General features: G+C 58.8%; 2 protein-coding genes across 3 annotated transcripts in view; both read left to right on the top strand.

Moving 5' to 3' along the window:
* DNAJC27 (DnaJ heat shock protein family (Hsp40) member C27) overlaps window positions 1-8,902 on the top strand; it is a 9,281-nt gene extending 379 nt beyond the window's left edge. Inside the window, exons 2-9 of one of the 2 annotated variants that reach the window (XM_074153628.1) lie at window positions 1,250-1,332; window positions 1,731-1,800; window positions 3,622-3,786; window positions 4,991-5,113; window positions 5,675-5,835; window positions 7,128-7,256; window position 7,635; window positions 8,849-8,902. In XM_074153628.1, the coding sequence (XP_074009729.1) occupies window positions 1,250-1,332; window positions 1,731-1,800; window positions 3,622-3,786; window positions 4,991-5,113; window positions 5,675-5,835; window positions 7,128-7,256; window position 7,635; window positions 8,849-8,902 (786 nt within the window). Of the gene's footprint in view, window positions 1-1,249; window positions 1,333-1,730; window positions 1,801-3,621; window positions 3,787-4,990; window positions 5,114-5,674; window positions 5,836-7,127; window positions 7,261-7,634; window positions 7,636-8,848 lie in introns of those variants that run through there. The other variant, XM_074153629.1, reaches the window with a different exon arrangement.
* A 2,822-nt stretch (window positions 8,903-11,724) lies between these two features.
* On the top strand, window positions 11,725-27,196 carry ADCY3 (adenylate cyclase 3). The gene is given in 20 exon segments (XM_074153093.1): window positions 11,725-12,399; window positions 16,968-17,117; window positions 19,853-19,983; window positions 20,313-20,424; window positions 20,871-20,998; window positions 21,845-22,003; window positions 22,090-22,249; window positions 22,329-22,445; window positions 22,606-22,748; window positions 22,836-22,997; window positions 23,081-23,168; window positions 23,274-23,390; window positions 23,651-23,894; window positions 23,897-24,078; window positions 24,538-24,696; window positions 24,973-25,119; window positions 25,250-25,363; window positions 25,434-25,560; window positions 25,774-25,898; window positions 26,251-27,196. Coding segments are annotated over 20 exon segments (3,423 nt in total). The 3' UTR covers window positions 26,434-27,196.
* The last annotated feature ends 440 nt before the right edge of the window (window positions 27,197-27,636 follow it).

Below are 27,636 nucleotides of genomic sequence, written 5' to 3'. Positions count from 1 at the left end.
GCTGCCATTGGCGGGCAGGCGGTGGCGGGCAGGACATTTAGCCAATAGGGAGCCGGGGGGAGGCGGCTACCCTACTGGCGAGGCCGCGGATTGGTGGCTGAGCCGACCGGCGGGAGCCAATCAGAGGCAGGCAGCGGCGTGCGGCGCGAGGCGGGAGGTTGGGGCGGGTGGGAGATTGACAGCTTCGGGGCGGGGCCTCGCCTCTCAACGCCAGGTTTGATTGGCCGCGTGGGAAGGGGCGGGGCCTAGGGCGGCTGGCGGCGGGTATCATGGCGGCGCCCGCTCCTTTCAGCGGCCTTCTTCGTAGCCGTCGCGTGCCTCACGGGCCTGCTGGGCCTCGGAGCGTTCCCCTCTGTGTGGGAGAGGGGAACAGCCGTTCCCGTGTCCGCCTCCTTCCGAGGGAGCCTGCATGGCCGGGCTCCAGCCACGGGTACGGCGGTGCCTGAGGGCAGAACGTGGGGATCCAGCCCTTGGTGCTTTCCTCGGGGGCACTGGGGGAATCCCACCCCTGGCCGGTTTGGCTTTAGTCAGGGTTTTCTCTTTCCTCCTGCTCTGGTGAAGGACCCAGCTCTTCTCCGAGGTTTTATCTTTTCTCCGAGCCGTGTTCTGTTAAGTTCTGCCCTCTTTTTGTTTGCTAAATAAACGCAGTTCTGTTAAACTGCTGACAGCACGAGGACTCCCTCGAGGCAGGCGAATGCCTTCCTGATGGCAAGAAAATCCTGAGGGGTCTAACAGAAGAGAGAGAGTGGGAAAAGAGGTGGCAGGTGGTGTTTGTTGAGGCATTTATCTCTCAACAGCTGATAGCAGCCAACTCCTCTCCCTAAGCAGTATGTGCCAGTCAGGGGCAAAAGTGGGGGTGAAGGGATCTGTTGTGACCCTAAATTCGCTTCTTGGGCTGCCAAAATGTTCTTTATGGCTTCTGGGGAGCTGGCTGTGCCCAACCCTACAGCTCCTATAGGCTGGATGCTTTCTGTAGGGGAATAAATCAGCTTCTTGACACTCCTGTCTCCGAACACCTACAGAATAACTGACACCCAGGGCCTGGGATCCTGGGCTTTCCTTCCTTTGCAGAAAGGAAACTGTTCCTGGTAAAGTTCGGGGCTTTAGTTGTGGGTTAATTAGTTAGTTTAGACACTTTTTATTTCTGCAGCCATCCAGCTGGCTGGGGGCTGTCGGCAAATTCCCCAGTAACATGAATATTATGGTGTGCAGTGCCCTCCTGCTGAAACTCCCTTTTCCTTTCTCCCAGAGCTGCATTATAAAGCGTTACTGTGAGAAGAGGTTCGTTCCCAAATACCTGGCGACTATTGGTATCGACTACGGTGTCACAAAGTGAGTACCTTTGCGGTGAGGAGCTCCAGCTGCTCCAGAGTGACAACACTGAACCAGACGTGCTTGGCTTTGCCGAGGCTGCTTAGTTTCCATGGCATAATCTGCATTTCTGCTTCAATAATAAGATAATTGGCATAATCAGCCTTCCTCTGGTAGCACAGCTCCCCGTTACTGTGTTACATCCAGAGCTGGTGCTCTCCTCCTTGTCTGACTGGCTCTAGGGGCAATTTTCTGGCCGTTAAACCCCGGCACTCGGAACTTCTTACTGATTTTTCTGTCCCCGGTCACCCAGCTCTTGCTCTGCAAAGGGCTGGCAGAGATAAGGGGTGTTCCTGCAGGGACTCTGTGTGCAGGAGCTGAGGGAGAAGCTTCTGAAGCGTTTCCCACTTCTCTTTCAGAGTGCAGATCAGGGACCGAGAGATCAAGGTGAACATCTTTGACATGGCAGGGCACCCGTTCTTCTACGAGGTAAGGTAGGCCCGACTCCAGCCTCAACCAGTCCATCTCAGAAGCCTTTGGCACCCGTCAGCTTTCCTCAGCTCTGTCCAAAACTTGGTTTGGGGGTGGCAAACTTGAAAATACATTACTTACGAGCTTTCTCTTCTACAACACACCACCTTCTTTCCTGCCACGGAGGCCAGCACTGGAAATCCTCACTGTCTCTCTGGGAGCAGTGACTCCCTGCTGCTCGGGGTTGCCGAATCCAGGAGCCACAGCTCCATACTCCGAGGTCCAACCCAGCAGGCACACACAGGTACAGCTATACAAGACATATATGTATGTATACATTGATCTGCAGATCAACACAGAAACAGCCAGCGCTGGCACAAGCAGCACCAGATGCTTCATCTTGGTCTTTCTGCCTGATCAGGAGAAGGAAAACAAAGGTATTAAAACTGAAAGCTATAAAGGCACAAACAGCTCTGATAGAAAGAATAACCCAAAAAAGGTTTGGCTTTTACAAGCCACTACTCAACGTTGCTAGCCCTATTTCAAAGTGGCTCCTTGTGCTTAGGAATTTGCCCAGTTTGAAGTTAAATTTACTCAGATTGGGAGATCTTTGGAGCTTACCTTGGGCATTTGTCACGTACTGGCATCCTAGTCCATGACCAAAGTGCTGTAGAACACTTGCAGTTGGACTAGATGATTGGTGTAGGTCCCTTCCAACTGAAATATTCCATGCCATTCCATTATTAGTGGCTATACAAAAAATAAACAGTGTTATTTACAAAAAGGAGCTTGCAGGATAAAACTTTAGGATTTGAACACATAAACTACCGCATCCATTTTGGAGAGCTGGCACAAAGGAGTGATTGTGCTCGCCACTAATATTGGTTTTAAATCATAAACGAAGTAATAAAGTGGGCTCACAAGTGGGAGAAAGCAACATTAAATGTTTACCCATTATAATCGTATTGTTTTAACAGTGTAATGCATACTCATTCTTAATTGTAAATGTTCTGTTGATGCTGAGCTTTTCTCCCTGGGATCCAGGACGCCTGGGAATGGTTCAAAGCTGCACCAGGGGAGGTTTAGATGGGACATGAGGAAGCATTTCTTTACCAAGAGGGTGGTTGAACACTGGAATGGGCTTCCTAGAGAGGTGGTAGATGCCCCAAACCTGTCAGTGTTTAAAAGGTGTTTGGAAATTGCCCTTAGTAACATGCTTTAACTTTTGGTCAGCCCTGAAGTGGTCAAGCAGTTGGACTAGATGATTTTTGTACGTCCTTTCCAACTGAAATAGTCTATTTTATTCCAATATCTGTCCTGTAGCTGACCTTAGACACTAATCCAGCAGCTGTCCTGGGGATCCTCGGTCTCCCCAGTTGCTGGCACTGGGCACACAAGCCCCAGAGGCTGCAGCCCCCCTCCAGCTGCTGGTACAGCCCCCCTTACACACACCCACACGCACAGAGAGACATCCTGCGGATCCCTTCAGTATCACCAGTAACTGGCCCTGGATCCTCGCTCTTCCCTGCTGCCACACACGGGGGACACACGGGTGTCTCAGTTGACTCCCAGGCCTTCCAGTGGGTCTGACACCTTGTCTGCCATCATGTATCTGTGGGTTTTTTTGCGTGGAGGTGAGTATTTTACGGGCTGATCGCTCTTCTCTGGCAGCACAGTGAGGGTATTATTTGTGTTCCCCCATCTGTCCTTTTTCTGTGATCTTCTCTTTGTGTGGGGATGGGATTTTTATCACAGAACCAAATAGGTACCGGGTAAATGGTGATCACCCGCATCTGCTGGGCTGTCACCAATGCCAGCGCCCTGCCTTTGTCCCCGCAGGTGAGGAATGAGTTTTACAAGGACACGCAGGGGGTCATCCTGGTCTACGACGTGGGACAGAAGGAGTCATTCGATGCTCTGGACGCGTGGCTGGCTGAGATGAAGCAGGAGCTGGGCCCCCACGGGAACATGGAGAACGTTGTCTTCGTTGTCTGCGCAAACAAGGTGGGCTGTGGCGGGGAGCCAGGCTGCGGCGCGGCCCTGATTTCCAGCCCTCGGGGCTCGTTGTGTTCCCAGCCTGAGCCCAAGCTGTGGGCTTATGCACCACATGCACCAGTGCAGGTTGGGGGTGACCTGCTGGAGAGCAGCTCTGTGGAAAAAGACCTGGGAGTCCTGGTGAACAACAGGATGCCCGTGAGCCAGCAATGTGCCCTTGTGGCCAAGAAGGCCAATGGCATCCTGGGGTGCATCAAAAAGAGTGTGACCAGCAGGTGGAGGGAGGTCATCCTGTCCCTCTGCTCTGCACTGATGAGGCCACAGCTGGAGCACTGGGTCCAGTTCTGGGCTCCCCAGTTCAAGAAGGACGGAGAACTGCTGGAGAGGGGACAGCAGAGGGCTACAAAGATGATGAGGGGGCTAAGAACATCTCTCTGCTGAGGAAAGGCTGAGGGACTTGGGTCTGTTTAGTCTGGAGAAGAGAAGGCTGGGGGGGATCTGATCAACGCCTATAAATACTTCAAGGGTGGGTGTCAGGAGGATGGGGCCAGGCTTTTCTCAGTGGTGCCCAGGGACAGGACAAGAGGGAACGGGCACAAACTTGAGCATAAGAAGTTCCATCTCAACATGAGGAGGAACTTATTTCCTGTGAGGGTGGCAGAGCCCTGGAAGAGGCTGCCCAGAGAGATGGTGGAGTCTCCTTCTCTGGAGACGTTCAAACCCCGCCTGGACACGTTCCTGTGCAACCTGCTCTGGGTGACCCTGCTCTGGCAGGGGGTTGGACGCGATGATCTCCAGAGGTCCCTTCCAACCCCATATCATTCTGTGATTCTGTGTTGAGCTCCAGCTGTAGCAAGGGAAATACTGTTAGGTTGTAGGGAAGACTTTTTAAGAGCCAGATCTGTGTGTGAGGAGCACTGGAAACCGTATTTCAATGGAGTTTTGAGAATGTGGTGGCCACACATCAGTCAGGAAGGGACCAAGTAGAGGTGATGTTGTCTCTGGATTAGAAAAACTCGCAAAGGGCTTTTCAGTTGAATTTTCTGTGCTTGCTTTCCACGCTGCCGCCATCTCTTCAGGATAAGCAAACGGCCTCCCCAACCAGACGTGTCCCTTACCTGCGCTTAGATGATCAGCCTTGGAGCTGTGTTCCTCTGGCTGCTGCTGCAGGCCCTGGTTGAGCTCTGATCCCTGCCGTTTTTTCCTGCTCTAGATTGACTGCACCAAGCACCGCAGTGTGGACGAAAGCGAGGGGCGGCTCTGGGCAGAGAGTCGGGGCTTTCTCTACTTTGAGACGTCAGCACAAACAGGAGAAGGCATCAACGAGATGTTTCAGGTGAGGTATGAAAGTGGGTAAGGGCACAGACACCACACTGAGACAGGATTTGATGGCAGAATGTCTCCTCAGCTGCCTGGATCCCACAAAACCAGTTGACCCTCTGCTCCAGAGGTGTCTTCCCAGTGAAATGCCGCCCCGAGAAAGCCGTAGCTGTTTGGCTCAGGGCCTGTATTGGTCCTCCCAGTCCTGAACTGGCCCTACCATTGCGTTGTTCAGAGTTTATGATCCCTCTTGCTGCACTGGGAACACAATGCAGAGGTGCCCATGTCACCTATTGGGGTCTAGCACTGAGCTGAAGTGGGTTTGAGAGAAACGTGAGGTCTGGCCTCCTCCTCAGTCTGTCCCATGGTTTTTGCAGGGACCTGGTCTCCCCAGACTGGGGTATCCCAGCCCACCACGGCCCAGGCAGCGGGGAGTGAACATTTAGTGGTCATCCAAATGTTCCCCCATGTTTCGGAGGATGAGCCTGCAGTCAGTGAGGGCAGTGTGAGGTCCACTATGTGCTGCCAGTGCCTTTGGGGACCCTTCCTTCCCCCTAACTCCTCCTTGTGCCCGCAGACTTTTTACTCTGCCATCATCGACCTGTGTGACAACGGTGGGAAGCGTCCCCCCTCCAGCGTGGGGGTCGGCTTCACCAAAGAGCAGGCAGATGCCATTCGCAGGATCCGCAACAGCAAGGACAGCTGGGACATGCTGGGGGTCAAACCCGGTGCCACAAGGTGAGAGGGACTTCAGCGTTTACCTGGGTGTCCCTGATCTTTCTGGTTGCCTCCTGTGACCTGCTGATAAGCTCGTCTTGGTTTATAAACCAAGTAGTAGCCAGGCACAAGGATTTTGTATCTCCCCACAAAATTGGGGCAATGCGCAAGAAAACCTGGGTCCTGAGCCCCAAATTTCCCCTTTTAACAGACAGGCTGGAGGGAAGGGGGGGGAGAGTGATGAACATGAGAACTTCAGCCCTTCATCCTGCCTCCAGGCTGAGCCTTTTCTGGTCACTCACTTGCCAGATGTGTTTGGAGCAGCTCCAGCTTTTCCCTTCCTTGCTCTCCGCACCTGGAGAAGCTTTTAATCTGCCGTAAAGCTTCTGCCCACGTTGTCAAAAAGGGATTGATGTTATGGCTCTTTCGCCTGGAAGCGGCGCTCCCACAAGACGAGCTTTCTCTTGTCTTCCTTGGAGGATCTCTAGTCGGGTGGAATTGGTCATTGCCTGTGTAAGAGGCTGGATATTGAATCTCCCAGTTCTGCTGTATGGCTTGGGCAGCTAAAACAAGCTCCCAGAGCTATTCCTTGCTTTCTTCCCTCTGAACCACGAGGACTACCCTTGTGTGCTCCTTATGAAGGGACTGGAGAGTGGATTTTTGGATAACATACATCATTTGGGACTCATAGATCCTCCTGGTGGCTCTCTGAAACGTTGACTGTTGAGCTTAACCCCTCTTCCAGCCCATTCTCATCCGTGGGGAGGGATCGGGAGCTCCGCAGGGCAGTTTGTGCTGTGATGGCCGGCACAGACGGGCTCACCTCCCGCAGGAGGTGCCACCCTTTCTCCCCGGCCTGCAGCCGCAGCCGAGGTGTCTGCTTTGGACCAGGCACCCAAGGCTTAAAGGGCTGGAGCGATGTGCAATGCCTTTGCCCGGAGTGCGTAGGCGGTTTGATGCGGAGCTGAGTCAGGGTGCGTGTGCCCCCACGCTGTCTCCCGGCTTTCTGTTCTCCTGGTGCCAGACCGTGGCACGTGTCACAGGCACGTGGCCTGGCATGGTGGCAGCATTCGTGCCAGCACAGTCCCTCAGTGGAGAAGGGTGTATCTGCCCCCAGGAGAGGGGTTCATGCCACCCCAAGAAGTGCCCCCTGTGCTTTTCTGCAACTCTTTCCCCATAGCATCACCTCCAACGCCTGGAGATCTGTGGTGCCGATGAGGGAAGGGTTTAGAAGGGCCGTTGAGCACAAGGGGACCTCCTGCCAGCCGGGCTGTGTGTCACATGGGTCCCCTCCCTCTTGTCATGTCTCCTAGGGACGAAGTGAACAAAGCCTATCGGAAGCTGGCCGTGCTGCTCCACCCTGACAAATGTGTGGCTCCCGGCAGCGAGGACGCCTTCAAAGCGGTGGTGAACGCCCGGACCGCGCTCCTCAAAAACATCAAGTAGGGAACAAGAGCCGCTCAGAGCTGGAAACCTTCCCTTCCTCCCAGCTACCTCCCGGGCAGCCGTACGGCCGTGGGGCACCCCTCATCCTCCTCACGCTTCCCGCTGGCATGGACACACACACTCCCAGCACCGGCTGTGGAAGCAGGACTGCATCCGAGCGTAGCGCGATGTGCTGGAAAAGGGGGAGCAGAGCGCTGAGGAGGGGAGAGAGGGACCCCAAAGCCCTCCCTGCATCCATGGCCGTGGTTGTCGTTGGCGTAAGTGCTAAGAGCAGTGAGGTCCCCACCTTCCCGGCTGTTTTACACCTCCCGGGAGTTACCATCCATGAAGGGGGCTGGATTTGTGGCTCTAAACTGTGGATGCAGCGAGGGCAGGGTGAGATCTGACCCGAAAGCTGCTGCGTTGGTGTCGTGGGTGGAGGATGCCCAGGAGGGGCAGTGGGTTGTCAAGTCCTTCTGGGTTATCCTGGAGCCAGGATTATCCGTGCTCCTGGGTTATCCGTGCAGCCAAAAGCTGCACGGGCGCTGCCGAGCACCAGGGTGGTTCTGCTCCTCCATCAAAGCTGGCTCCTTCCAGCCAACACCCGACGATGCTGCTTTTGGTGGTGAGGAAAATGATGGGTTGCTTGAGGAAACCTCTCTGGTACCACAGGGAGGAAGTGGCTCCAAGAGAGTCCCTGTCTTCCCCAGCCTGTCCCCTTTGTTCTCAAGGTGCCAAGAACGGTCCCTTTTTCAGGAGTAGGGCTCTCCTCCGTGCACACACCTCCTCATCACAGCACGGAGAGTCCTTCCACCATCTCCCTCCATCTCCCTGAGCTCTTAGGAAGAGCCCCGGAGGCTGCAGACCCTCAAGCCTCAAGTCACAGCTGCTGTTTTCTTGGAATAGTCTTGTCGATTTAGGGGTGTGTGTGTGTGTGTGTTGCTGATCACCCCAAGAAGTGGTTGTAGGGGCTTAAGATCTGACCGTTTTCTTCCTGAGGGAGGTCAGACCCTTCCTGCCAGGCTCTTAGGGGGACCAAACAGGATGTCCCTGGATATCCTGTGGTTTTATTGGGACTCTTGGACCCAGTTTTCTTTCCTCGCTGCCGTTTGAGCCTGGCAGGGAAAGCCAGGACACCGAGCTATGGAGCAAAAAGCCAGGGAGTGTGTGCGTTTGTGTCCTTACCCCACAGGTGTCCTGTTCCAAAGTGTTTTCTCCTGTGGTCAGTGCAATATTTATTTTTTTTTTTTTCACTTCAGGGCAGCTTTTCCGTGTTTCCCCTTCAAAATACATGGTAAATCAACAGTAGATTTCAAACCCCTCCCCACCTTTTTGTCAGGAAGCTCTAAGGGACTTTAAAGCCAGTATCATTCTGCTCTTGCTCTGGTTTCTGGTGTTGGGTTACTGGGAAGAAGAAGAAATAAGCTGTCTTGACTCCTCCGGTGTAGAAATAACCAAGGGGAGATGCTGCTACAAGAGGTTAATGTTTAAAGGAGCTCCGTTTTTTTCCTCTCCCAGATGTATACAACGAGCTGGGCAGGGGGAGATGAGCAGGGCAGGAACTGGAGCAAAATACACCTCCGGGGACTCGTTCCACACGTTTAATAAGACTCTGGAGTTCCCCGGAAACCTCCCCGCTTGTCTGGTGGAGGAAACCACTTAATTCTGGCTTCAAACCTATTTCTCTGTATTTTTTATTCCGTTGAGGAGGATAAATAATCCTGTTGCTGGACGGTGGGGTGCGCTTTGAGGGCGAGCTCTCGGTGCCTGGAGTGGTTCGAAGGCTTCTCTCGGTTCCCGCTGCTCGGGGGGGGCTCTCCAGGTCCCTCCCTCTTTGCTCCTCAGGTGACTCTGGCCGTCGGTTTGGGGGTTCCTCCTGTCTGTTTACGGAGCTGACGGGATGGTTGGTGACGATTACACGCGCGTGTCACGTCTAGCCACGCCGGTGACCTTCTAAGTTGTGTTATTTTTTTATAAATTAAACCCACTCCCCCCCCCTGCTTTGGAACAAAGGGAGCCCTGTGAGCTGTCCTCCCGCCGTTAATGTTTAATTGCCCTTTTGACTCATTTCTCTCCTCCCCGGCCGGCTCTGGCCCAGGCTGGTGGGGAAGAGCTGCCCTGGAGGGTGATGATGGAGGCTGTGAATCAGCTCGGCGGGAGCTGGGATGGAGGGAACGGCACGGCGGGGATGCGATGCGGCACACAGCCGGCTGCGGGGGGGGCCTGGATCTGCTCAGGGCACCCAGAGGGGTGGCCCCGTCCTTGTTCCACACACACACACCTCCCCACCAGCAGCATGCTTCCTCCATCCCATCCTCATCAAGATCCCAAGCTCCAGATCCCTCCAGCGAGGCTGTGGCTGTGGCCTGCGAGTCCCACCTCCTGCTGCTGAAGTGTCCATCCTGTGACAAAGCCTCCAGGATCTGAAGCCCAAACGAAGGGACTTTCTGTTCTGCAGCCAGAAATGAAGCCAGGAGCCACTTCAGAAGATCTCCAGGAACAAAAAGCCTCCTTTGATGTGCCCAGGGCTCTACTCTGCCTCCCGGTGCTCGGTGGAACCGGCAGATGGGAATGAGATGAGGATTTCTGAGAGAACAAACCCTTTCCTGAGACGTGGCTACACCCATCCTGCTTCACAAGCCACTTCTAGGTCTTGTTGCTGGCCCTCAGACCAGTTTTCCTGGCCTTCGGACCAGTTAAACCTTCCCAACCAGGGCACATCCAGGATGCCCTGTCTGTGGCCAACCTGGGATGGATTGGCCTGGTGGGACATGTCCCAGGGCAGGTGGCCAGGGCTCAATGTCCCAATCCAAGGCAGGGACAAGGCTTGCCCAAGCTCCTGCTCGCTTGCCCTCTTCAGCAGCAGCAGGACGGGAATAACGCTGAGCACACCCGAAACCTCCGGGGAGCTGTGGCTTTGGTGCTTTAATTTTGATATTAATTACTTTACAGAAGCAATTACTTCCCCTGGCAAAGCAGACGAGGTGGGACGCAGGAGAGCGTGGTACCTCTGGCCATACTGGGGGAGGCCGAGCGTGGTGGAACTGGGGAGGGCTCCTCCCAGCACGGTCCGGGGCTGATCCAGGGCATCTCCATCAGCTCTCGACCCCAGCCGGTTTTCTGGATCCAGGGGTACAAGAGGGGGAGCAGGGGGTGGCTGGAACACAGGGAAGAGGAGGGGGGACGTTCTGAAGAGGTTTGGGGGGGGTATGGGGGAGGTTGGGGGGTGATTTGGGCAGCGTAGGCAAAGGGGGATGTGGGGGGAAAGCCTTGGGCTTCTCCGCTCCCCTGTTGTGGGGTGGCTGTGACCCAAGAGAGGGCCATGGGGGGGGAGCGGAGGTGGATGAAGGATGTGCTAGCAGGTTATCTGGGTGCCCACCCCCCCGGGATTGGGGGTCCCTGGCACCCAGTGGGGGGCTAGTGGCAGTGGATTCAAGCCCCCTGTGTCCCTATGGGGTGCAGCCCCGGGGTCTGCGAGCTGCCGGAGGGAGATGATGATGAGGATGGAGTGGGCAGCAGAGGCTGAGGGGTGGCCACGAGTGGGGGCAAACCCCCCCTTTCCCTCCCCCTCCGCTCCCGGGAAACGGTTTCCCCTCCCTGCAACCGGCACCGAGAGGGTTACGGGAGGCGGAGACGCACCGGGAGGCACCGGTACCGGCACGGCCGGCGGTGCCTGCCCGCCCCCGGCCCCGGGGAAGCCCTGCCCGCTCCCCCCTTCATCTTTATCCTCCCCCCCGCCCCCGACACCTTCCCTTCCCCGAGCTTTTACCATGTCCCCGCGGCCGGAGCCGTCGCCGCCGCCTCCGCCGCCTCGGCCCCGGCCCCGCGGAGCCGGAGGGGGCGGCGGGGCGTAGGGAGCGGGGGAGGCGGGCGGCGGGGGCCGCCGGAGGATGCTGGAAGCGGCCGGGAGAGGTGAAACGCATCGGGCTTGCGCTCCCCAAACCCTCCCTTCGGTCCTTCTCCATCCATCCATCCATCCATCCATCCTCGCGGAACGAAGCATCTCGGAAAAAAAAAAAAAAAGAAAAGGGGGGGGAGGAAGCCAGGAGGAGCGGAGGGGGCTCGCCCCCCAAAAGCAGCTGCCCTCGAAGGAGGAGCAGGGAGGCATCGCGACATCTTTCCTGCTCCGCGTCGTCGCTCCGGTTGCAACCTGGCAGTGCGCAGGGGCTGGGGAGAGAGCCGGCAGGGAGCTGGGGGAGGCAGGTTGGCTCGCCCCCCCCTCCCCCGCCCCAAGCCTCCCCGACGCCCCTTATTTTAGAATTATCCCCCTTTTCCCTTCTTCGGCCGCTCCTCGGCAGGCAGCGGGATTCGGGGGTGACGGCTGCGGGAGAAGGGGAAAGGCCTCGGGGCTCGGCGGGCGGTGAGATGGGGATGCTGCGGGCGATGCCCTGGTGAGCATCGGGGTGCTGGGGTAGTGGGGGACGGGGGGGGCTGCAGACCACGGGTGTTTCTGCGGGGCCGGAGCACGGGGGGAAAAGCGCCGCCATGCCAAGGAACAGGGCTTTTTCGGAGCCGGAGTGCTCGGCCGAGTACTCCGCCGACTACTCGGTGAGCCTGCCGTCGGACCCCGAGCACGGCGTGGGTCGGACCCACGAGGTGACGGTGCGGAGCTCGGGCCCCTGCCTCTGCCTGCCCCGCTTCATGCGTCTCACCTTCGCTCCCGAGTCCTTGGAGAACCTCTACCAGACCTATTTCCGCCGCCAACGCCACGAGACCCTCCTGGTGCTGGTGGTCTTCGCCGCCCTCTTCGACTGCTACGTCCTCGTCATGTGCGCAGTGGTCTACGCCGCCGACAAGCTGGCCCCGGTGCTGGCGGCGGTGGCCGGGCTGGTGGCCCACGTGCTGCTCTTCATCCTCTGCAAGTATCGGCTTCTCCCCGAGAGGGTGGCCCGCAGGTTCCTGCCCTACGTCCTCTGGGTCCTCATCTTGGCCCAGATCTTCTGCTACCTGGGTCTCAACTTCTCCCGCTCGCCCGAGGCCAGCGACACGGTGGGCTGGCAGGCTTTCTTCGTCTTCTCCTTCTTCATCACGCTGCCGCTGCGCTTGGCCCCCATCGTGCTCATCACCACCGTCTCCTGCGGCATCCACACCCTGGTGCTCAGTGTCACCGTCGCCCAGCAGCGGCAGGACGCCCTGGACGAGGGCACGCTGATGAGACAGGTACGGGGCTGGCGGGGGGACATGGGGTGTGTCCCCCCCCCGGGAGCGGGTGGCGGGGAGCGATGGGCAAATCGTCCCCATTTGGTGTTTCCACGAGTTCCCGTGGGGTCCGTCCCCGTCCCTGTGCCCTGGCCCTAAAGCTGGGTTTCATCCAGACCCTGTGAGATGATCGTGGTGTTTGCTGGGAGCAGGGGGTGTCCCCAAAACGTACCCAGGGGTCTACTCGCGTGGGGAGTGGGGTGGTGGGGAGGGCAGGAGCACCCACGCGTGGCCCCAGACCCAGCCCCGCAAGCAGGGATCTGTCCCCCAGGAGCCACCCCGGGTGCATGGACACAGGGCTGCTGGGGAAACTGAGGCACGGTGGACTTGCAGGCTTCCCCCCCCCCCGCCCCATCCACCCTGCCCGGCGGCCTTGCTTGTGCCGACTTCCCTTTGAATTGCCAAAAAAAATGGCTAAAAATGGCAATTTCTAGCAGAAACGTGGCAGCGGCCCAGCTTCTGGGCTCGCAAACAGGCACCGGAGCTTTCCCAGGAGGAAGGAGCCAGGCGGCCGCTCGGCCCCAGCTCGGTCCCTGGGCGATGCCCATCACCCAGCCTCAGGCCTGTGCCGCAGCCCGGGGAACCTTTGGGGTGATTTTCCGCACCAGCAAAGCTGGAGAAACAGCATCCCCGAGCCCGAATGTGGCCCAAAGGACGGGCCACCCATTCAGGCACGCAGCAAAGGAGGGGACATGGGGGTCAGGAGGGGGGAGAACGGTCCCCGGGCCATCAGATTCTTAATATTTCCCGGGAAATACCCATCTGGAGCAGCTAGAGGTTGGTTTTATGCCCTAAATCAAGGGGTTTCACGGCTTGGATGAGTCCCTTCCCACTGATGTCCCCACCATCGATGTGGGGAGATTTTCCATGGCCGGGGGTGGAAGCGGGGGGGGAAATAAGCCAGAGCTGAAAAGTTGTGTGTCAGTGGCTACTGACGGCAGCGGGGAAAATCCCGCTGGAAGCATCCCCTCTGCTCCATAATGGTGTGGGCTCCCTGGGAGGATGCTACGGGAATTTGGGATGCTCTGGGTCAGGTCCCTGGAGACGTCCTCCCAGTGTAAATAGGAAGAGAAAGGGGGGGGGATTTAGTCACTTTTTGGGAGGTTTGGGGAGTGTGAGCCTGTGGTCATGCCAGGAGTTTGGAAAATGGAGCCCGTTCTCCAAGAAGGCCAGAGATACTGGTTTTTTTCCCTGTTTCTGGGATATGTGGTTTGAAGCTGGTCCCTCGGCGTGGGACGTATCCTGGTGGCACACGGGGTTTTGCACAGAAAAGCACTTTTTTGGGGCACGGTTTCTGGAGCCTGCCAGGGCGGTGGCGTCGGTCCCCTCCCGGCCAGAGGCACCGCTCCGACGGGAGAAACCCCGGTGCGGCGGTGGCTTTCCCAGGTTTTGCTCCTTCTCTGGGAGTCAAACGCTGCACGTGGCCGATCCGAAGCCGAGGCAACCTCCGGCTGCCACCAGCCCCACCCCGGGATGCGGGAGGCGAGGGGGGATGTGGGGGCATCCCCCCCCAATAGGCACGCACCCCTGGCCGGCAGCGGGCATGCGCCGCCGCCAGCGCGTTAATCATTGCCGTGGCACGGAGAGTCCGGGGCCGGTAAAACCTTGGCAACGCCGCATGCCTCAGCCTCTGCCTGCCGCAAACGGAGGAACATTATGTCCAGAAATAAACATCATATGTTTTATTATTATAGCCGGTGGTGCGGCTCCCGGAGGGCACGGCTATTAATAGGATGAACCGGAGGATGTCGCTTGAGCGGGGCCGGCGCAGCCCCCAGGGATGGGGGGGGGGGTGGGATTCGGGAAAGATGCCCCCTTGGCTTCTGCCCCGTTGCCGGCCATCAGAGAGGAGCCCGAAGGCTGAATCGTGGCGGGGGGGGGGGGTCGGGGTTCGGCAGCTTTTGGGGCCAAATCTGTGCGAACCAGTTGCGAAGCATCCTCAGGCTCGGCCGGTGACCCCATCCCAGTTTGGGTGGTCCCAGCGCATCCCACGGCGACCTTTCCTGCGGGATACGGGTGGGGAAGGAGGGATAAGGCTCGCTCCACCAGCCATGAGTGTTCCTGCACGTCTTGATCTCACTTCCCCCCAATTACCGAGCGCAATTAATCACCACTGACCATGCCGGGAGCGGGGTCTCCTCCGTGTCGGGGCTTTCCCTGCGATATTTGGGATGCCGGGAGGGGTTTTGCAACTCCAGGCGTGTGGGCACGTGCTGGGGGGAGGTTTTTGGGGTGGGGGGGCTGAGCATCCACTGCACGGCCGCAGGATGCAGCTGGGAGATGCTCGGCGTGGGATGCGGCGCCAGGCGAGGGGGTCCCTGGGTTTTTCCAGTGGCCCCGGTGTGTCGGGCTGTGCCGAGCTGTGCCGAGCTGCCCCATGGCCAGCCAGCCCCTGGGCAGAGTTGCCCGTTGTTATGACAACCCGAGAGGCGGGTTAAAAATAGCAAGTGGCTGCTTGTTTTTGGGGGTTTCTTCTCCCTGCCCACCTCCAGACGGCTCCTCGCTCGCCGTCTGCCGCGCCGTGGGTGCGGGGGCTTCCCGGGGATCCCCCGGCTGCAGCCGTGGGGCCCGGGGCAGGATCCCATGTACTCTCCCCTGCTCATCATGCTCTTCCCTCCCCGCCCACAAAAAAATGTTTTCCCTGCTGGAAATAATTTTTTCAAGCCCAGGATGGTGCCACACCGGCACCCCCAGCGCCAGGGTTCCGTATTTATTGCTGCACGTGGCTTGCTTCGTCCGTGCCTCAGTTTCCCCCTGCAAGGAAGGGGGTGGCAGCTCCTCCCTGACACCGTGCGATGAGACCGGGCTGCTCGGGGCTCGATGATCTTGGGTGGTAAAAATTCCCAGGACAGGGACACCCAGGGACTGGGGTCCCATTAGGGTTCTTCTCCAAGCGAGCTGGGCTATGGGATACCGGGATCAGGCATGGGACAAGGTCGGTCCTGGGGAGCCAGGGATCAGGAGAAGGATTCTGAGCGCAGCAGCACATCTCTGATGGAGACGAGCCCGGGAATGGCTCCATGCTCTTCCCGCTGCCTCCTCCGCACTGGTTGTGACACAGCCCATGGCCCGGAGGGTGGGAGGACGTCTCCGTGTCCCCATCACCCCTTCAGCATAGCTGGAGCCTGTTATCACATCCTCCCCGGCACTCTTTCCCTTTCTAGACTAAACAAACTGAATTCTTTCAACTTTCCCTCATGGGTCATACTTTCCATAAAGGGCACTTTGCTCCCGTCTGTAAACCTGCTCCGTCCTCGCTGGGGCTGTGGGGACACACATGGTCCTGCCGTGGGATGGGATCCAGCCCATGGGTCCAGCCCATGGGGACAGGATCCACCACGGAGCTGGGGTCCAGCCTGTGGGATGAGGCAGGGGGACAAAGTCCATCCCATGAGAACAGGGTCCAGCCTATGGGGACAGGATCCACCATGGAGCTGGAGTTCAGCCTGTGGGATGGGGCAGGGGGACAAAGTCCATTCCATGAGAACAGGGTCCAGCCTATGGGGACAGGATCCAGCCCAGAGGATGGGGTCCAGCCCATGGAGCTGGGGTCCAGCCTGCGGGATGGGACAGGGGGACAAAGTCTAGCCCATGGGGACAGGATCCTGCCCATGGGGACAGGATCCAGCTTGGAGGATGAGGTCCAGCCCATGGAGCTGGGGTCCAGCCTGTGGGATAGAACACGGTCCTGCTCATGGGGACAGGATCCACCACGGAGCTGGGGTCCAGCCTGTGGGATGGGGCAGGGGGACAAAGTCCATCCCATGAGAACAGGGTCCAGCCCATGGGGACAGGATCCAGCCCAGAGGATGGGGTCCAGCCCATGGAGCTGGGGTCAGGCCTGCAGGATGGGACAGAGTCCTGCCCAAGGGGACAGGGTTCAGCCCAGGGCTGGGACAGGTCCAGCCTTCGGCACGACGCAGTGAGCTTCTGTGCCATGCTGCCTCGAAGCCCCAAAGAAAACAGGGTGGGTTGTCACAGCCAGAAACATCCATCTCTGGTGCTGCAGGCTCACACCCGTGGTTTTGGCCGTTCAGAGGGACGTAGAGGGGCATAAATACATGACTTCAGGGTTTGGCTGTGTTTTTATGAACCTTTCCTGCACCAAGAGGAGTAATTCCCATGGCAGGGATGGGGAAGCGGATGGCACGTGAGCCACCAAGAGCCACTCGCCTCCAGCATCGCCTTCCCCCGGGGCTGTGCCCGGCCCTGCCACCAGCTGCCTTTTTCCAAAACATCTCTGCAAGCTTTAATGAAAGCCCATGGGAACCACAAGGATGCTCAGGGTGTAATCCCTGGCTAGATCCCTGCTGCAGAGCCATCATGATGGTCCTCCTGGTCCTCAGTGTGTCCCCCCAACAGTTAACGGTGGCCGTGGCTTGGTGGTTTATGCCCGGGGTGTATTTTATGTCTTTCTCCAGCATTTGAATACTTTTTCCCAAAGAGGGACTTGTGGGGACACCAACTCTGTCCCCGGGGGCACACGCAGGCTCCGCTCACACCCATCTCTTTTTTCTCTGTCCCCAAAGATCCTGTCCAACGTCGCCATCTACCTTTGTGCCATCACGGTGGGCACCATGTCCTACTACATGGCCGACCGCAAGCACCGCAAAGCCTTCCTCGAAGCGCGCCAGTCCCTGGAGGTCAAGCTCAACCTGGAGGAGCAGAGCCAGCAGCAGGTAGGAGCCAGGGGACAGCGTGGAGACAGGGCAGGGGACGGCGATGGGACACCGGTGTGGCTTTGGGACATGGCTAAGGCACCCACAGCTTGCACCCTGCCCGGCCATGGGGACAGGAGGCCGTGCATTTGCAGTTTTGTGCCCAATTTGGGGACTCTCCATGTGACCGTCCTCTTCCAGGGCCTCCCAGCTCCTGTTATGGCCACCACTAAGCTGTCCCCATCCCGAAGCGCAGCCACACAGCAGGTCCCTGGGTACTGCCACGTGGCAGGTTCACAGCCACGTGGCACGTTCCCAGGTGCAGACACATGGCAGGTCCCCGGGCATGGCCACGTGGCAGGTCCCTGTCCCCATGCACGGTCACATTGCAGGTTCCCAGGAGCAGCCACATGGCAGGTCCCCATCCCTGTGCACAGCCATGTGACAGGTCCCAAGGGCTGGCCTTGCAGCATGTGTCCCTGTCACTGGGCACAGCCACACGGTAGGTCCCTGTCTCCAGGCATGGCCACCAGCAAGTCTCCATCCCCAGACGTGGCCACCAGCACATCCCCAGCCCCAGGCATGGCCACCAGCCGGTCTCCATCCCCAGGCATGGCCACATGGCAGGTACCCATGCCCAGGCATGGCCACCAGCAGGTTCCTATCCCCGGGCATGGCCATGCAGTACACGTCCTCATGGCACATGACCTCAGGCACAACCACATGGCAGGTCCCTATCCCTAGGCATGGCCACCAGCAGGTCCCAGTTCCTGTGCTTGGCCACACAGCATGTCCCCATCCCCAGACATGGCCACCAGCAGGTCCTTATCCCCAGACATGGCCATGCAGCATGTCCCCATTCCCAGGCATGGCCACCAGCAGGTCCCCACCAGATCCCCAGCCATCTCATGGGCTGGTCCTGCAGAGACCATGCTGGGGAAGGGAGAGCCAGCACATCCAGCCGCTCTCCGCTCATCCCATGATGGGTGCCCACCACGGCGGAGCCCCACGCAGACGGCTGTGCCAGCACCATGCCGTGGTGGCCCAGCAAGAGGAGCGGTGGGAGGGGACCGGGCGTCGTGGTGGCAGCCGGCTGTGTCAAAGCCCTGTTGTCTCCAGCCACCGTCCGGTGATGAGCTGGGCTAATTTTAGCCACCTTATCTGGGGCCTCTCTCCCCGTCTCCCATCTCTTATCTGGTTGATCCGCTGCCAGCAATTTGCTCCCAATGGCAACAAGAGAGACGTGGCGGAGGCCGCGCCAGTGCCACTGGCATCCTCTTTGCTGCAAAACCTGTGTGGATGCTCTGATGGCTAATAAGAGGTTAGGGCCAGGGAGGGATTTGGGTGATGGGGGCAAATCCTGGGCTGGGGGGATGTTTCGAGTGAGAGCACCTTCGAGGCCGCAGCTCATGGGTTCGGTGGGGTATAGGAAGGGACACGGGGATTCTTATCACATGAGCTCATTTTCCTTAGGGAATTGAGCTAAAACCAGCCCGTGATGTCGCAGGAAAGGCTGCTGGCATGCGGCCGAGTGGCTCTGGGCAGGGGGGCCACGGGGCAGGGAGTGATGTTGGCCACCGGATCCATCCCTCCTCCCTCCAGGCCATCAGTGGGGGCTGAACTGGTAGCTCCATGGGCAGAGCTAAGGTTAATGTGAGCCGAGAGGAGCCAGGGAGCTCCCACACGCCTCCCCTCCGGCAGCCCCCGGGAATGGGGACGGGGATGGGGACATGGTGCCGTTCCTCCAGCAACAGCCCCGTGGCAGCTGTGCACAGAAACGCCCCCATCCCGGGGGAAAACCTGCTTCATTAACCAAGTTACTTACATTTAGTGCAAATCCCCATGTGCAGCCGGGAAGATCTTTCCCTTCTCCAGCTCCAGGGCTGTGGGGACAGCAATGGGTACGATGTCCCCAAATGGGCTTGATCTTCCTGGGGGGCCTTGGTTGAGTCCTACTCCTGGATGTGGGGCACCCACCGTGCTTTTCAATAGATAAATCCTCCCTGGCATGGTTTAACCCAGGTCCATACACCCTGCCCTGACCCACCACCGGGGCAGGACACCCTGGGGCAGCTTGCAGGGACCTCAGGGGACATCAGTGCAGACCCCGAGGTCGCTCCCAGCACCACGTCCCAGGTTTATTTGGGCTGATAAAACCTTGGCCAGCCCAACGCATGTTAATTCTCAAGCTCCCAGGGAGGGACTGGGCTCTGTATCGCGCCTGCAGGAGGGATCTGGGGGGCACAAGGAATTTTTTGCAGCTCATTAGCTGGTGTCCAATTAAGCCTGTGGGACTGTCCCTTCTTCCCACAGCTCTGGGCACAGGGAGGCTGGTGGCTGCAGTGCCCCAAAACTGCCACCCTCCCCTGGCTGGGATTTATTCCCACTTGCAAAAATCTCGATGAGAACTTGTAAAATAGGGAGGAAAACGGTAAAAGCAGTGGTTGGCATCCCTGGCAGAGCATCACCAAGGGGGATCTGTCACCCATGGGAGCATCCCCTCCACCCATGGGCACAGGTTTGGTGTCGGGGTGATGGCTCCCAGCTCCCTGGGGTGCCTGGGACACCCCATTCTGACCTTCTCTTCTGTTTCACCTGTGGCTTGATCCACCGGCTCCTTCCCCAGGGGTGGGCCAAAGACCTGGCTGGGCCCTGAGATCCTCTGGGGACCACCAGCTCCAGCAGCGAGGGGCCAGCAGCTTGGGAATGTCACTTTGCCATCGTGGCCAACCCCTGTCCCTGCCCTGTCCCCCCAGGAGCGGCTGATGCTCTCCATCCTGCCCAAGCACGTGGCCGACGAGATGCTGAAGGACATGAAGAAGGACCCCAGCCAGAAGGAGATGCAGCAGTTCAACACCATGTACATGTACCGCCACGAGAACGTCAGGTAGGACAGAACCTTCACCGTGTGGGATAAAACCTCCATTCTTTTTTTTTTTTTTTTTTTTTGGCAGAAATGTGTATTTTGCCATCCTGGCTAGAAAAGAAGGGAGAGACCAGGGTGGTTTGCAGCTAAAGCGAAGGGTGACAGGAGATGGCCACCAACCAGCCCACGGTTTGGGCCCTCTTTTTGCTCCAGCCGTGGTTTACAGGGCATCATTTTCAGCCATGCCCCAAAATAGCCTTTTCTCTGGTGAAAAAGGAGAGCCGGGAAGGGAGGGCCCGGGGCGGGGGGACACACGCTGGGGCTGAGCCCCTCACCGTTGCTCCCCGCAGCATCCTCTTCGCAGACATCGTGGGCTTCACCCAGCTCTCCTCCTCCTGCAGCGCCCAGGAGCTGGTGAAGCTCCTCAACGAGCTCTTCGCCCGCTTCGACAAGCTGGCAGCCGTGAGTGTGTTACCCCCCCCCCACACACACACAACCTTAACACCCCCCCCTTAGGCTGGCATGTAACGAGCGGGGCAGGTCTCAGCCACCACCTCAGCTGAGAGCTGGGTGTCCCGGGATGGGGAGGAGGAGGTTAAAATAGTATTGCTCTGAGACGTGGGAGACACCCTGCCCTGCGCTGCAAAAATAGAGCTGGGAAGAGGGAGGGGGGCTGGATAGGGGAAGGGGGGGCCCCCCCAGCCAGAGTGCAGCCAGGCTCCTGGCCGAGCCCTGGGGGGAAGCAGGGTGGGAATGGAAAATCCGATTATTTATGTCCCAGCCGGGCGCGGGAGAGGCCTCTGCGTGGGTCAAGGTCAGGCTGGGAGAGGGATGGAGGGAGCTGGGGGGGGGGATGTCGCAGCTGATGGGTGGGGGGGGGTGACACTGTGGCCCCCCCACTTCACCAGAAATACCACCAGCTGCGCATCAAGATCCTGGGCGACTGCTACTACTGCATCTGCGGGCTGCCCGAGTACCGGGAGGACCACGCCGTCTGCTCCATCATGATGGGGCTGGCCATGGTGGAGGCCATCTCGTAAGGGCTTTCTCCTGGGGGGTAGGGAATTTACCCCCCCCACGGTGGGGTTGCTAGGGGGGTGGACGGGGGAGTCCTGGTGGGCCGTGGGGGTCCGGCCTCTGCAAAATCTATCAAAATATGGAGGGGCGATAATTAATGATGGGGAGGTTGGGATTGGGATGGGCTGTGGGGTGCGGATGGGTTGGGAGGAGGTCAAAGAATCATGGAATGGTTTGGGTGGGAAGGGACCTTATAAGATCATCTGGTTCCAGCCCCTGTCCTGGGCAGGGACACCTCCCACCAGACCAGGTTGCTCCAAGCCCCCTCCAACCTGGCCTTGAACCCCTCCAGGGATGGGGCAGCCACAGCTTCTCTGGGCAACCTGGGCCAGGCTCTCACCACCCTCACAGCAAAGAACTTCTTCCCCACATCTCATCTCCATCTCCCCTCTTTCAGTCTCAAACCCTTCCCCCTTGTCCTAGGGCTCCCCTCCCTGATCCAGAGTCCCTCCCCAGCTTTCCTGGAGCCCCTTGAGGGACTGGAAGGGGCTCCAAGGTCTCCGCGGAGCCTTCTCTTCTCCAGGCTGAACCCCCCAACTCTCTCAGCCTGTCCTCCCAGCAGAGGGGCTCCAGCCCTCCCAGCATCTCCGTGGCCTCCTCTGGCCCCGCTCCAACAGGTCCATGTCTCTCCTGTGCTGAGAAACGTCCCAGGTCAGGTTGGAAGGGGCTTTGAGCAACCTGATGTTGTTGAAGATGTCCCTGCCCATGGCAGGGGTTTGGACTAGATGGCCTTTAAAGGTCCCTTCCCACCCAAACCATTCTAAGATTTGATGACTCTATATCAGCCTTGTCTTCCCACCCCCAGCTACGTGCGGGAGAAGACCAAGACAGCGGTGGACATGCGGGTAGGGGTGCACAGCGGGACAGTGCTGGGGGGCGTGCTGGGCCAGAAGCGTTGGCAGTACGATGTGTGGTCCACCGACGTCACCGTGGCCAACAAGATGGAGGCGGGGGGCATCCCCGGGTGAGCATCTCCCAGGGGAGGGGGTGGAGGATGGGGGACAAGGGTGTCCTGCACCCAAGGGTGACATTGGCGCCCGGTGCCGGCAGGCGGGTGCACATCTCACAGAGCACCATGGACTGCCTGAAGGGTGAGTTCGAGGTGGAGCCGGGTGAAGGTGGCTCACGCTGCGAGTACCTGAAGGAGAAGGGCATCGTCACCTACCTCGTCGTGGTCCCCAAGCAGCCCCTGCGCAACGGCATCAATGGGGTGGTGAGTGGTGGCAGCGGCGCCAGGGTGGCGGGGACACCCCACTGTCACTCACCACCTTCCTTTCACCTTGCAGAAGCTGTCACTGACTTCATCCCATGGTGGTTCCCCACCGTTGGTCAACACCAAGGAGCGCAATGGCAGCCTCAGCTTGGCCTGCACCAGCCCCGAGGAGCCCGAGGAGCCTGATGCCAGGGTGAGGGGCGTCCTGGAGAATGGGGAGGAGGATGGAGAGGTACAGTCCATGCAAAGCATCTCACCAGCATTGAGGGGGGGGAGGGGCGCTCCTCATGGCCACACCGTGGTGGTTGAACACCCGGCGTGGTCTCACTGACACCTGGGCTATGCTGGTGCAGGCGGTGAATCCTTCCTTCCCCAACCCTCGGCGGCGGCTGCGGCTGCGGGATTTGGCCGAGCGGGTGATCGACGCCTCCCAGAATGAGCAGGAGCTCAACAAGCTGCTCAACGAAGCCTTGCTGGAGCGCGAGTCTATCCAGGCGTGAGTCACCTCAGCCAGTGGCACACCCCGGCACGGCTCGGTAATTCCCCAGTGTCACCAAGCACTGATGGGCATTGTCACCGGCAGGTTGAAGGGGAAGAGCACCTTCCGGCTCTCCATGCGCTTCATTGACCCTGAAATGGAGACGCGCTACTCAGTGGAGAAGGAGAAGCAGAGCGGGGCCGCCTTCAGCTGCTCCTGCGTTGTCCTCTTCTTCACTGCCTTGGTGGAGGTCTTCATTGACCCTTGGTACGGTGGTGGGGATGGGTGGCCCCAAGCCACGCTCAGCTCCACCAGGCTTCAAACCCATCTCCTCTTGCCCTTTTTGACAGGTTGGTGGCCAACTATGTGACCTTCGTGGTGGGGGAGATCCTGCTGCTTATCCTCACCCTCTGCTCGTTGGCTGCCATCTTCCCCCGGGTGAGATGGGATGGGCTCACCACTTATGGTGATGGGACTTCATGGTGATGTCCCATCACTGTGTCCTGCCTGGGTGAACCCCTCTCCACCTTCCTCTCCCCACAGGTCTTCCCCAAAAAGCTTGTGGCTTTCTCCACCTGGATAGACAGGACCCGCTGGGCACGGAACACCTGGGCCATGGCCGCCATCATCATCGTCACCATGGCTGACATCGTGGACATGGTGAGCCACCAGCCCAGGTGCCAGCAGGGCCGAGCCTGCTCCAACCTCCATCCAGGCAACCCATAATTGTGCACAGCCCCATACACAGCCGATCGTTAAAGCAATTAGCAGGGCTGGACTGTCGGAGGGGGGTTGGTGGGAATTTAGGTCGTGTCCTCCTGCTCTGCAAAGCACCCTGTCCCTTTGAATGTCCATACAGCCCATGGCGAGGTGCACCCCATCCCCATGTCCCCATCCTCACCCTGCCCTCGTGCCCCCAGCTCAGCTGCCGGCAGGACCATGGTGGGACAGGCAACGTGACAGTGGGGCCACCATGGCCAGGTGGCTGCGCGGAGCAGCCCAAGTACTACAGCTACATCGCCCTGCTGGCCTTGGTGGCCACCATCATGCTGGTGCAGGTCAGCCACATGGTTAAGCTGACCCTCATGGTGCTGATAACCGGGGCCACTGGGGCTGTCAACATCTATGCCTGGGAGCACATCTTCGACCAGTACGACCACCGCCGCAGCCAGCAAAGCACGTAAGGGGTGGCAAGGGGGTGAGCACGGGGCTGGGGGGCATGGCTGTGCCCACCACGCACCCACGCCTCGCTGCCTCTGCTGACAGGTCCTCGCTGGTCCCCTCCAAGTACTCCATGACGGCGATGATCTTCATAGTGATGCTCAGCTTCTACTACTTCTCTCGCCACGTAAGTGACTTGCCCCCCCAACCCCGGGAAGGTCCCCTCTCCTCTGCATTGTCACCCTCAGCCTGTGCCCTTATTTCTTGCAAACTCCAAGGCAGCAGGATTTGTCCCCAGCTGTGAACAGCATCTCCAGCTCTTCTCCAAGAAAGCCCACCCAAGGAAGCCCTTTCTTTCCAGGACCACATCAGTGCAGAGAACATCTCCCTCTTGACCCCGTGGTTAGGGATGGGCAGCAACATGGTGACCCCCCCCCCCAAGGCCTATGCCTGCTCTGTGAGAGTCCCTTTTGCACCTCAGAGCAGGTCTCATGTCCCCAGTTAGGACTTCATCTTGTCCCAGAGCCTTCTTCCAGGCTGTGTCCAAGCCCAGACTGGCCCCACAGTGGCCAGGATATTCCCAGCACCGGAAGGGATGCGCTGGTGAGTGGGAACTGGGAGTGCAGCCATCTCCTCCCACTCACAGGTGGAGAAGCTGGCTAGGACCCTCTTCCTCTGGAAGATTGATGTCCATGACCAGAAAGAGCGGGTCTACGAGATGCGGCGCTGGAATGAGGCCCTTGTCACCAACATGCTGCCTGAGCATGTGGCCCGGCACTTCCTGGGCTCCAAAAAGCGGGATGAGGTAAGGGGCAATCAGGAGGGGGGATTTGCCCCACTTTTTTGGCGGGGCAGAGGGAGCCCTCTGGATCCAAAGGCTTTGCTGAAGGCTCTGGCTGAGCAGCTTTGGTTGGATGAAGACAATATCTTGGCCATGAAGGGTGAGGTTGCAGGGCACCCTCATTTTTTCACAAGTGCCAAGGGAAGATGGCTTCACGGGAGGGTTTGAGTCTGCCAGAGGTGCTGGTGTCATGGGTGGACACGTCCCCGGCTCACGGCCGCCATCCTGTCCCTCCCCCAGGAGCTGTACAGCCAGTCCTACGATGAGATCGGTGTCATGTTCGCCTCCCTCCCCAACTTTGCCGACTTCTACACGGAGGAGAGCATCAACAATGGGGGCATTGAGTGCCTGCGGTTCCTCAACGAAATCATCTCTGACTTCGACGCAGTGAGTTGGGATGGAACTGGCTACAGGGATGGCATGGGGCTTTGCCAGGCCTTCCCTTCCTGCCCCATCTTGGGGCAGAAGGACCTCCCATGGCCCTGGGGTGCCTGAGGGTCTTGTCTCCATGGCCCAGCTCCTGGACGAACCCCAGTTCCGGTGCATCACCAAAATCAAAACCATCGGCAGCACATACATGGCCGCTTCTGGAGTGACCCCCGATGCCAATGCCAATGGCTACAGCACCAAGGTGAGGGGTCCTTGTGGTGGGGTGACAGTGGGCAAGGGGTGGGCAGGCTTGATCCACGCTGTCCTTGCAGAAGGAGACCCTCTCGGATAAGGAGCGTTGGCAGCACTTGGCCGACCTGGCCGACTTTGCCTTAGCCATGAAGGTGACATTGATGAACATCAACTATCAGTCCTTCAACAACTTCATGCTCCGCATAGGCAAGTCCAGGAGCATGGGACAGGCTCTGTCGGTGTCCCCTGTCCCTCCTTCCCACCAGTGGTGGGACACTGGGCAGCAGCTGTAACCAGTGGAGGCCAGGGAGGACACCTCATTGTCCCAACCCATCCCCTGGGACAGACACTCTTGCAGACAAGGATGTCCCATCTGTGTCACCAGGCACAGAGGTGACATCTACTCCCTGTCTTGCGCAGGCATGAACAAGGGGGCCGTGCTGGCAGGAGTCATCGGTGCCCGCAAGCCACACTATGACATCTGGGGCAACACGGTGAACGTGGCCAGCAGGATGGAGTCCACTGGTGTCATGGGGAACATACAGGTGGGGTGAGGAGGAGTGGGGACAAATTGGCAACCCATGGGTTGGGTGGGACAGCAACCCAGGCTTTGGGTGGGGAGGTGGGACAGTGGTGCTGGGAACACATGGAAGGGTCAGGGTTGGCTGAGGGGCTCCTCCGAGTTGAGAATGGGACAAGGTGGGGCTCAAAGAGCACCCCAGGACTGAGGTGGGTGGTAGGTAGACCTGTTGTCTGAGTGGCTGCTGGGTAGACCTGTTGTCTGAGTGGCTGGTGGATAGAGCTGTTGTCCAAGTGGCACATGGGGGTCCCTGCTCCCCGTGTCACGTGCCGGGCAAGGATTCCCAAGCCTCCCACCACGTCCCCTTGTCCCCACAGGTGGTGGAGGAAACCCACCTCATCCTGAAGGAGTACGGCTTCCGCTTCGTGCGCCGGGGAGCCATCTACGTCAAGGGCAAAGGGGAGCTGCTCACCTTCTTCCTCAAGGGCCGGGAGAAACAGGGCTCCTTCATCAACGGCTCCTCCGTCACCCTGCCTCATCAGGTAGTGGACAGCTCGTGAGGGTCCTGTGCCCACCTGCCTGCCACCACAGCCACTGCCTCCCGGCGCCATGGGATGCCCGGGGACGTCCATCCCACCGCCGTCCGGATCCGCAACCAAACTCGAGAAATCAACCCCTTTGCACGACCTTTTCCGAGCCCCCGCTGGAGGTTTCTGGTTGGGGGGAGATTCGCTCCACAGCAGGAGGGAGACACGGGGGCCACCTCAGTGGGTTCCTCTGGCCGTTGGAGGAACAGGGACAACACACTGCCTTTCACCGGGCGTCCCGGGTTTCACCGGGCAAGGCAGAGGGGACAGCGTGACACTAAAGTAGCATCATGGTGGCCACCGTGCCGCTGGGCACAAGGAGATCCAAACTCAGGGCTGGAGGGGAAGACACCGTGTCTCTCCCGTGTGCCGGGAGCGGTGGCTACGAACCGGCAACATCCAAGGGTTCCCACCAAGTTGGTTAGTTCATCCTCGTCACAAACCCACCATCGTTCGGAGATCGGGGAGACAGAGAGGAAGAAGGAAAAGGAACCAATATTGTGTATTTCAGATATATAAATATATATAATATAAAGAGTACAGATCGACATTTATATTTTTAACTGGGCCCATTCCCTCCCCGCGGTGGGGGCTCGTGCTCGTGCGGACGCTGCGGGCGGCTGCTGTCGCTGTCACTCGCTGGAGGGGGGTGTTACAGGGCCGGGGGGAGAAGGCTGGCACCCGCAGAGTGTAATTACGCCGCTAGTTTCTTCTTGAATAGAAGCAGTTGAATTTCAAAGCCTGATTCTGCGCCTGCTTTGTTCTGGGGGTTTGGGGGGGAGGGGGGGATGGCGAGAAGGGTTTGACCCCCCCTTCCCGAGGGTTTCGGAGGGGACAAGGCTGGAGTGTGATGGGTCTTATGGAATCATAGAATCATTTTGGTTGGAAGGGACCTTTCAGATCATGGAGTCCAACCATCAGCCCAACACTGACAAACCCACCACTGACCCATGGCCCTCAGCACCACGTCTGCCCGGCTTTTAAATAAATCCCTCCAGGGATGGTGACTCCACCACTGCCCTGGGCAGCCTCTTCCAAGGCTTCACAACCCTTTCCATGAAGAAATTTCAGCCTGGACCTGGCCCCAGACCAGGGTTAAGCCTGGCTTTGCCGCACCTGTCTCAGTGACAAGCTGAGGCACTTCAGTGCCCATTTCCCACAGATTTGCCCCAAAAG

This window comes from Numenius arquata, chromosome 9 (assembly GCF_964106895.1).
Source record: "Numenius arquata chromosome 9, bNumArq3.hap1.1, whole genome shotgun sequence".
Classification (NCBI taxonomy): domain Eukaryota; kingdom Metazoa; phylum Chordata; class Aves; order Charadriiformes; family Scolopacidae; genus Numenius; species Numenius arquata.
The sequence above is the reverse complement of the archived record's forward strand: the minus strand, read 5'-3'. Positions and strand labels throughout refer to the sequence as shown.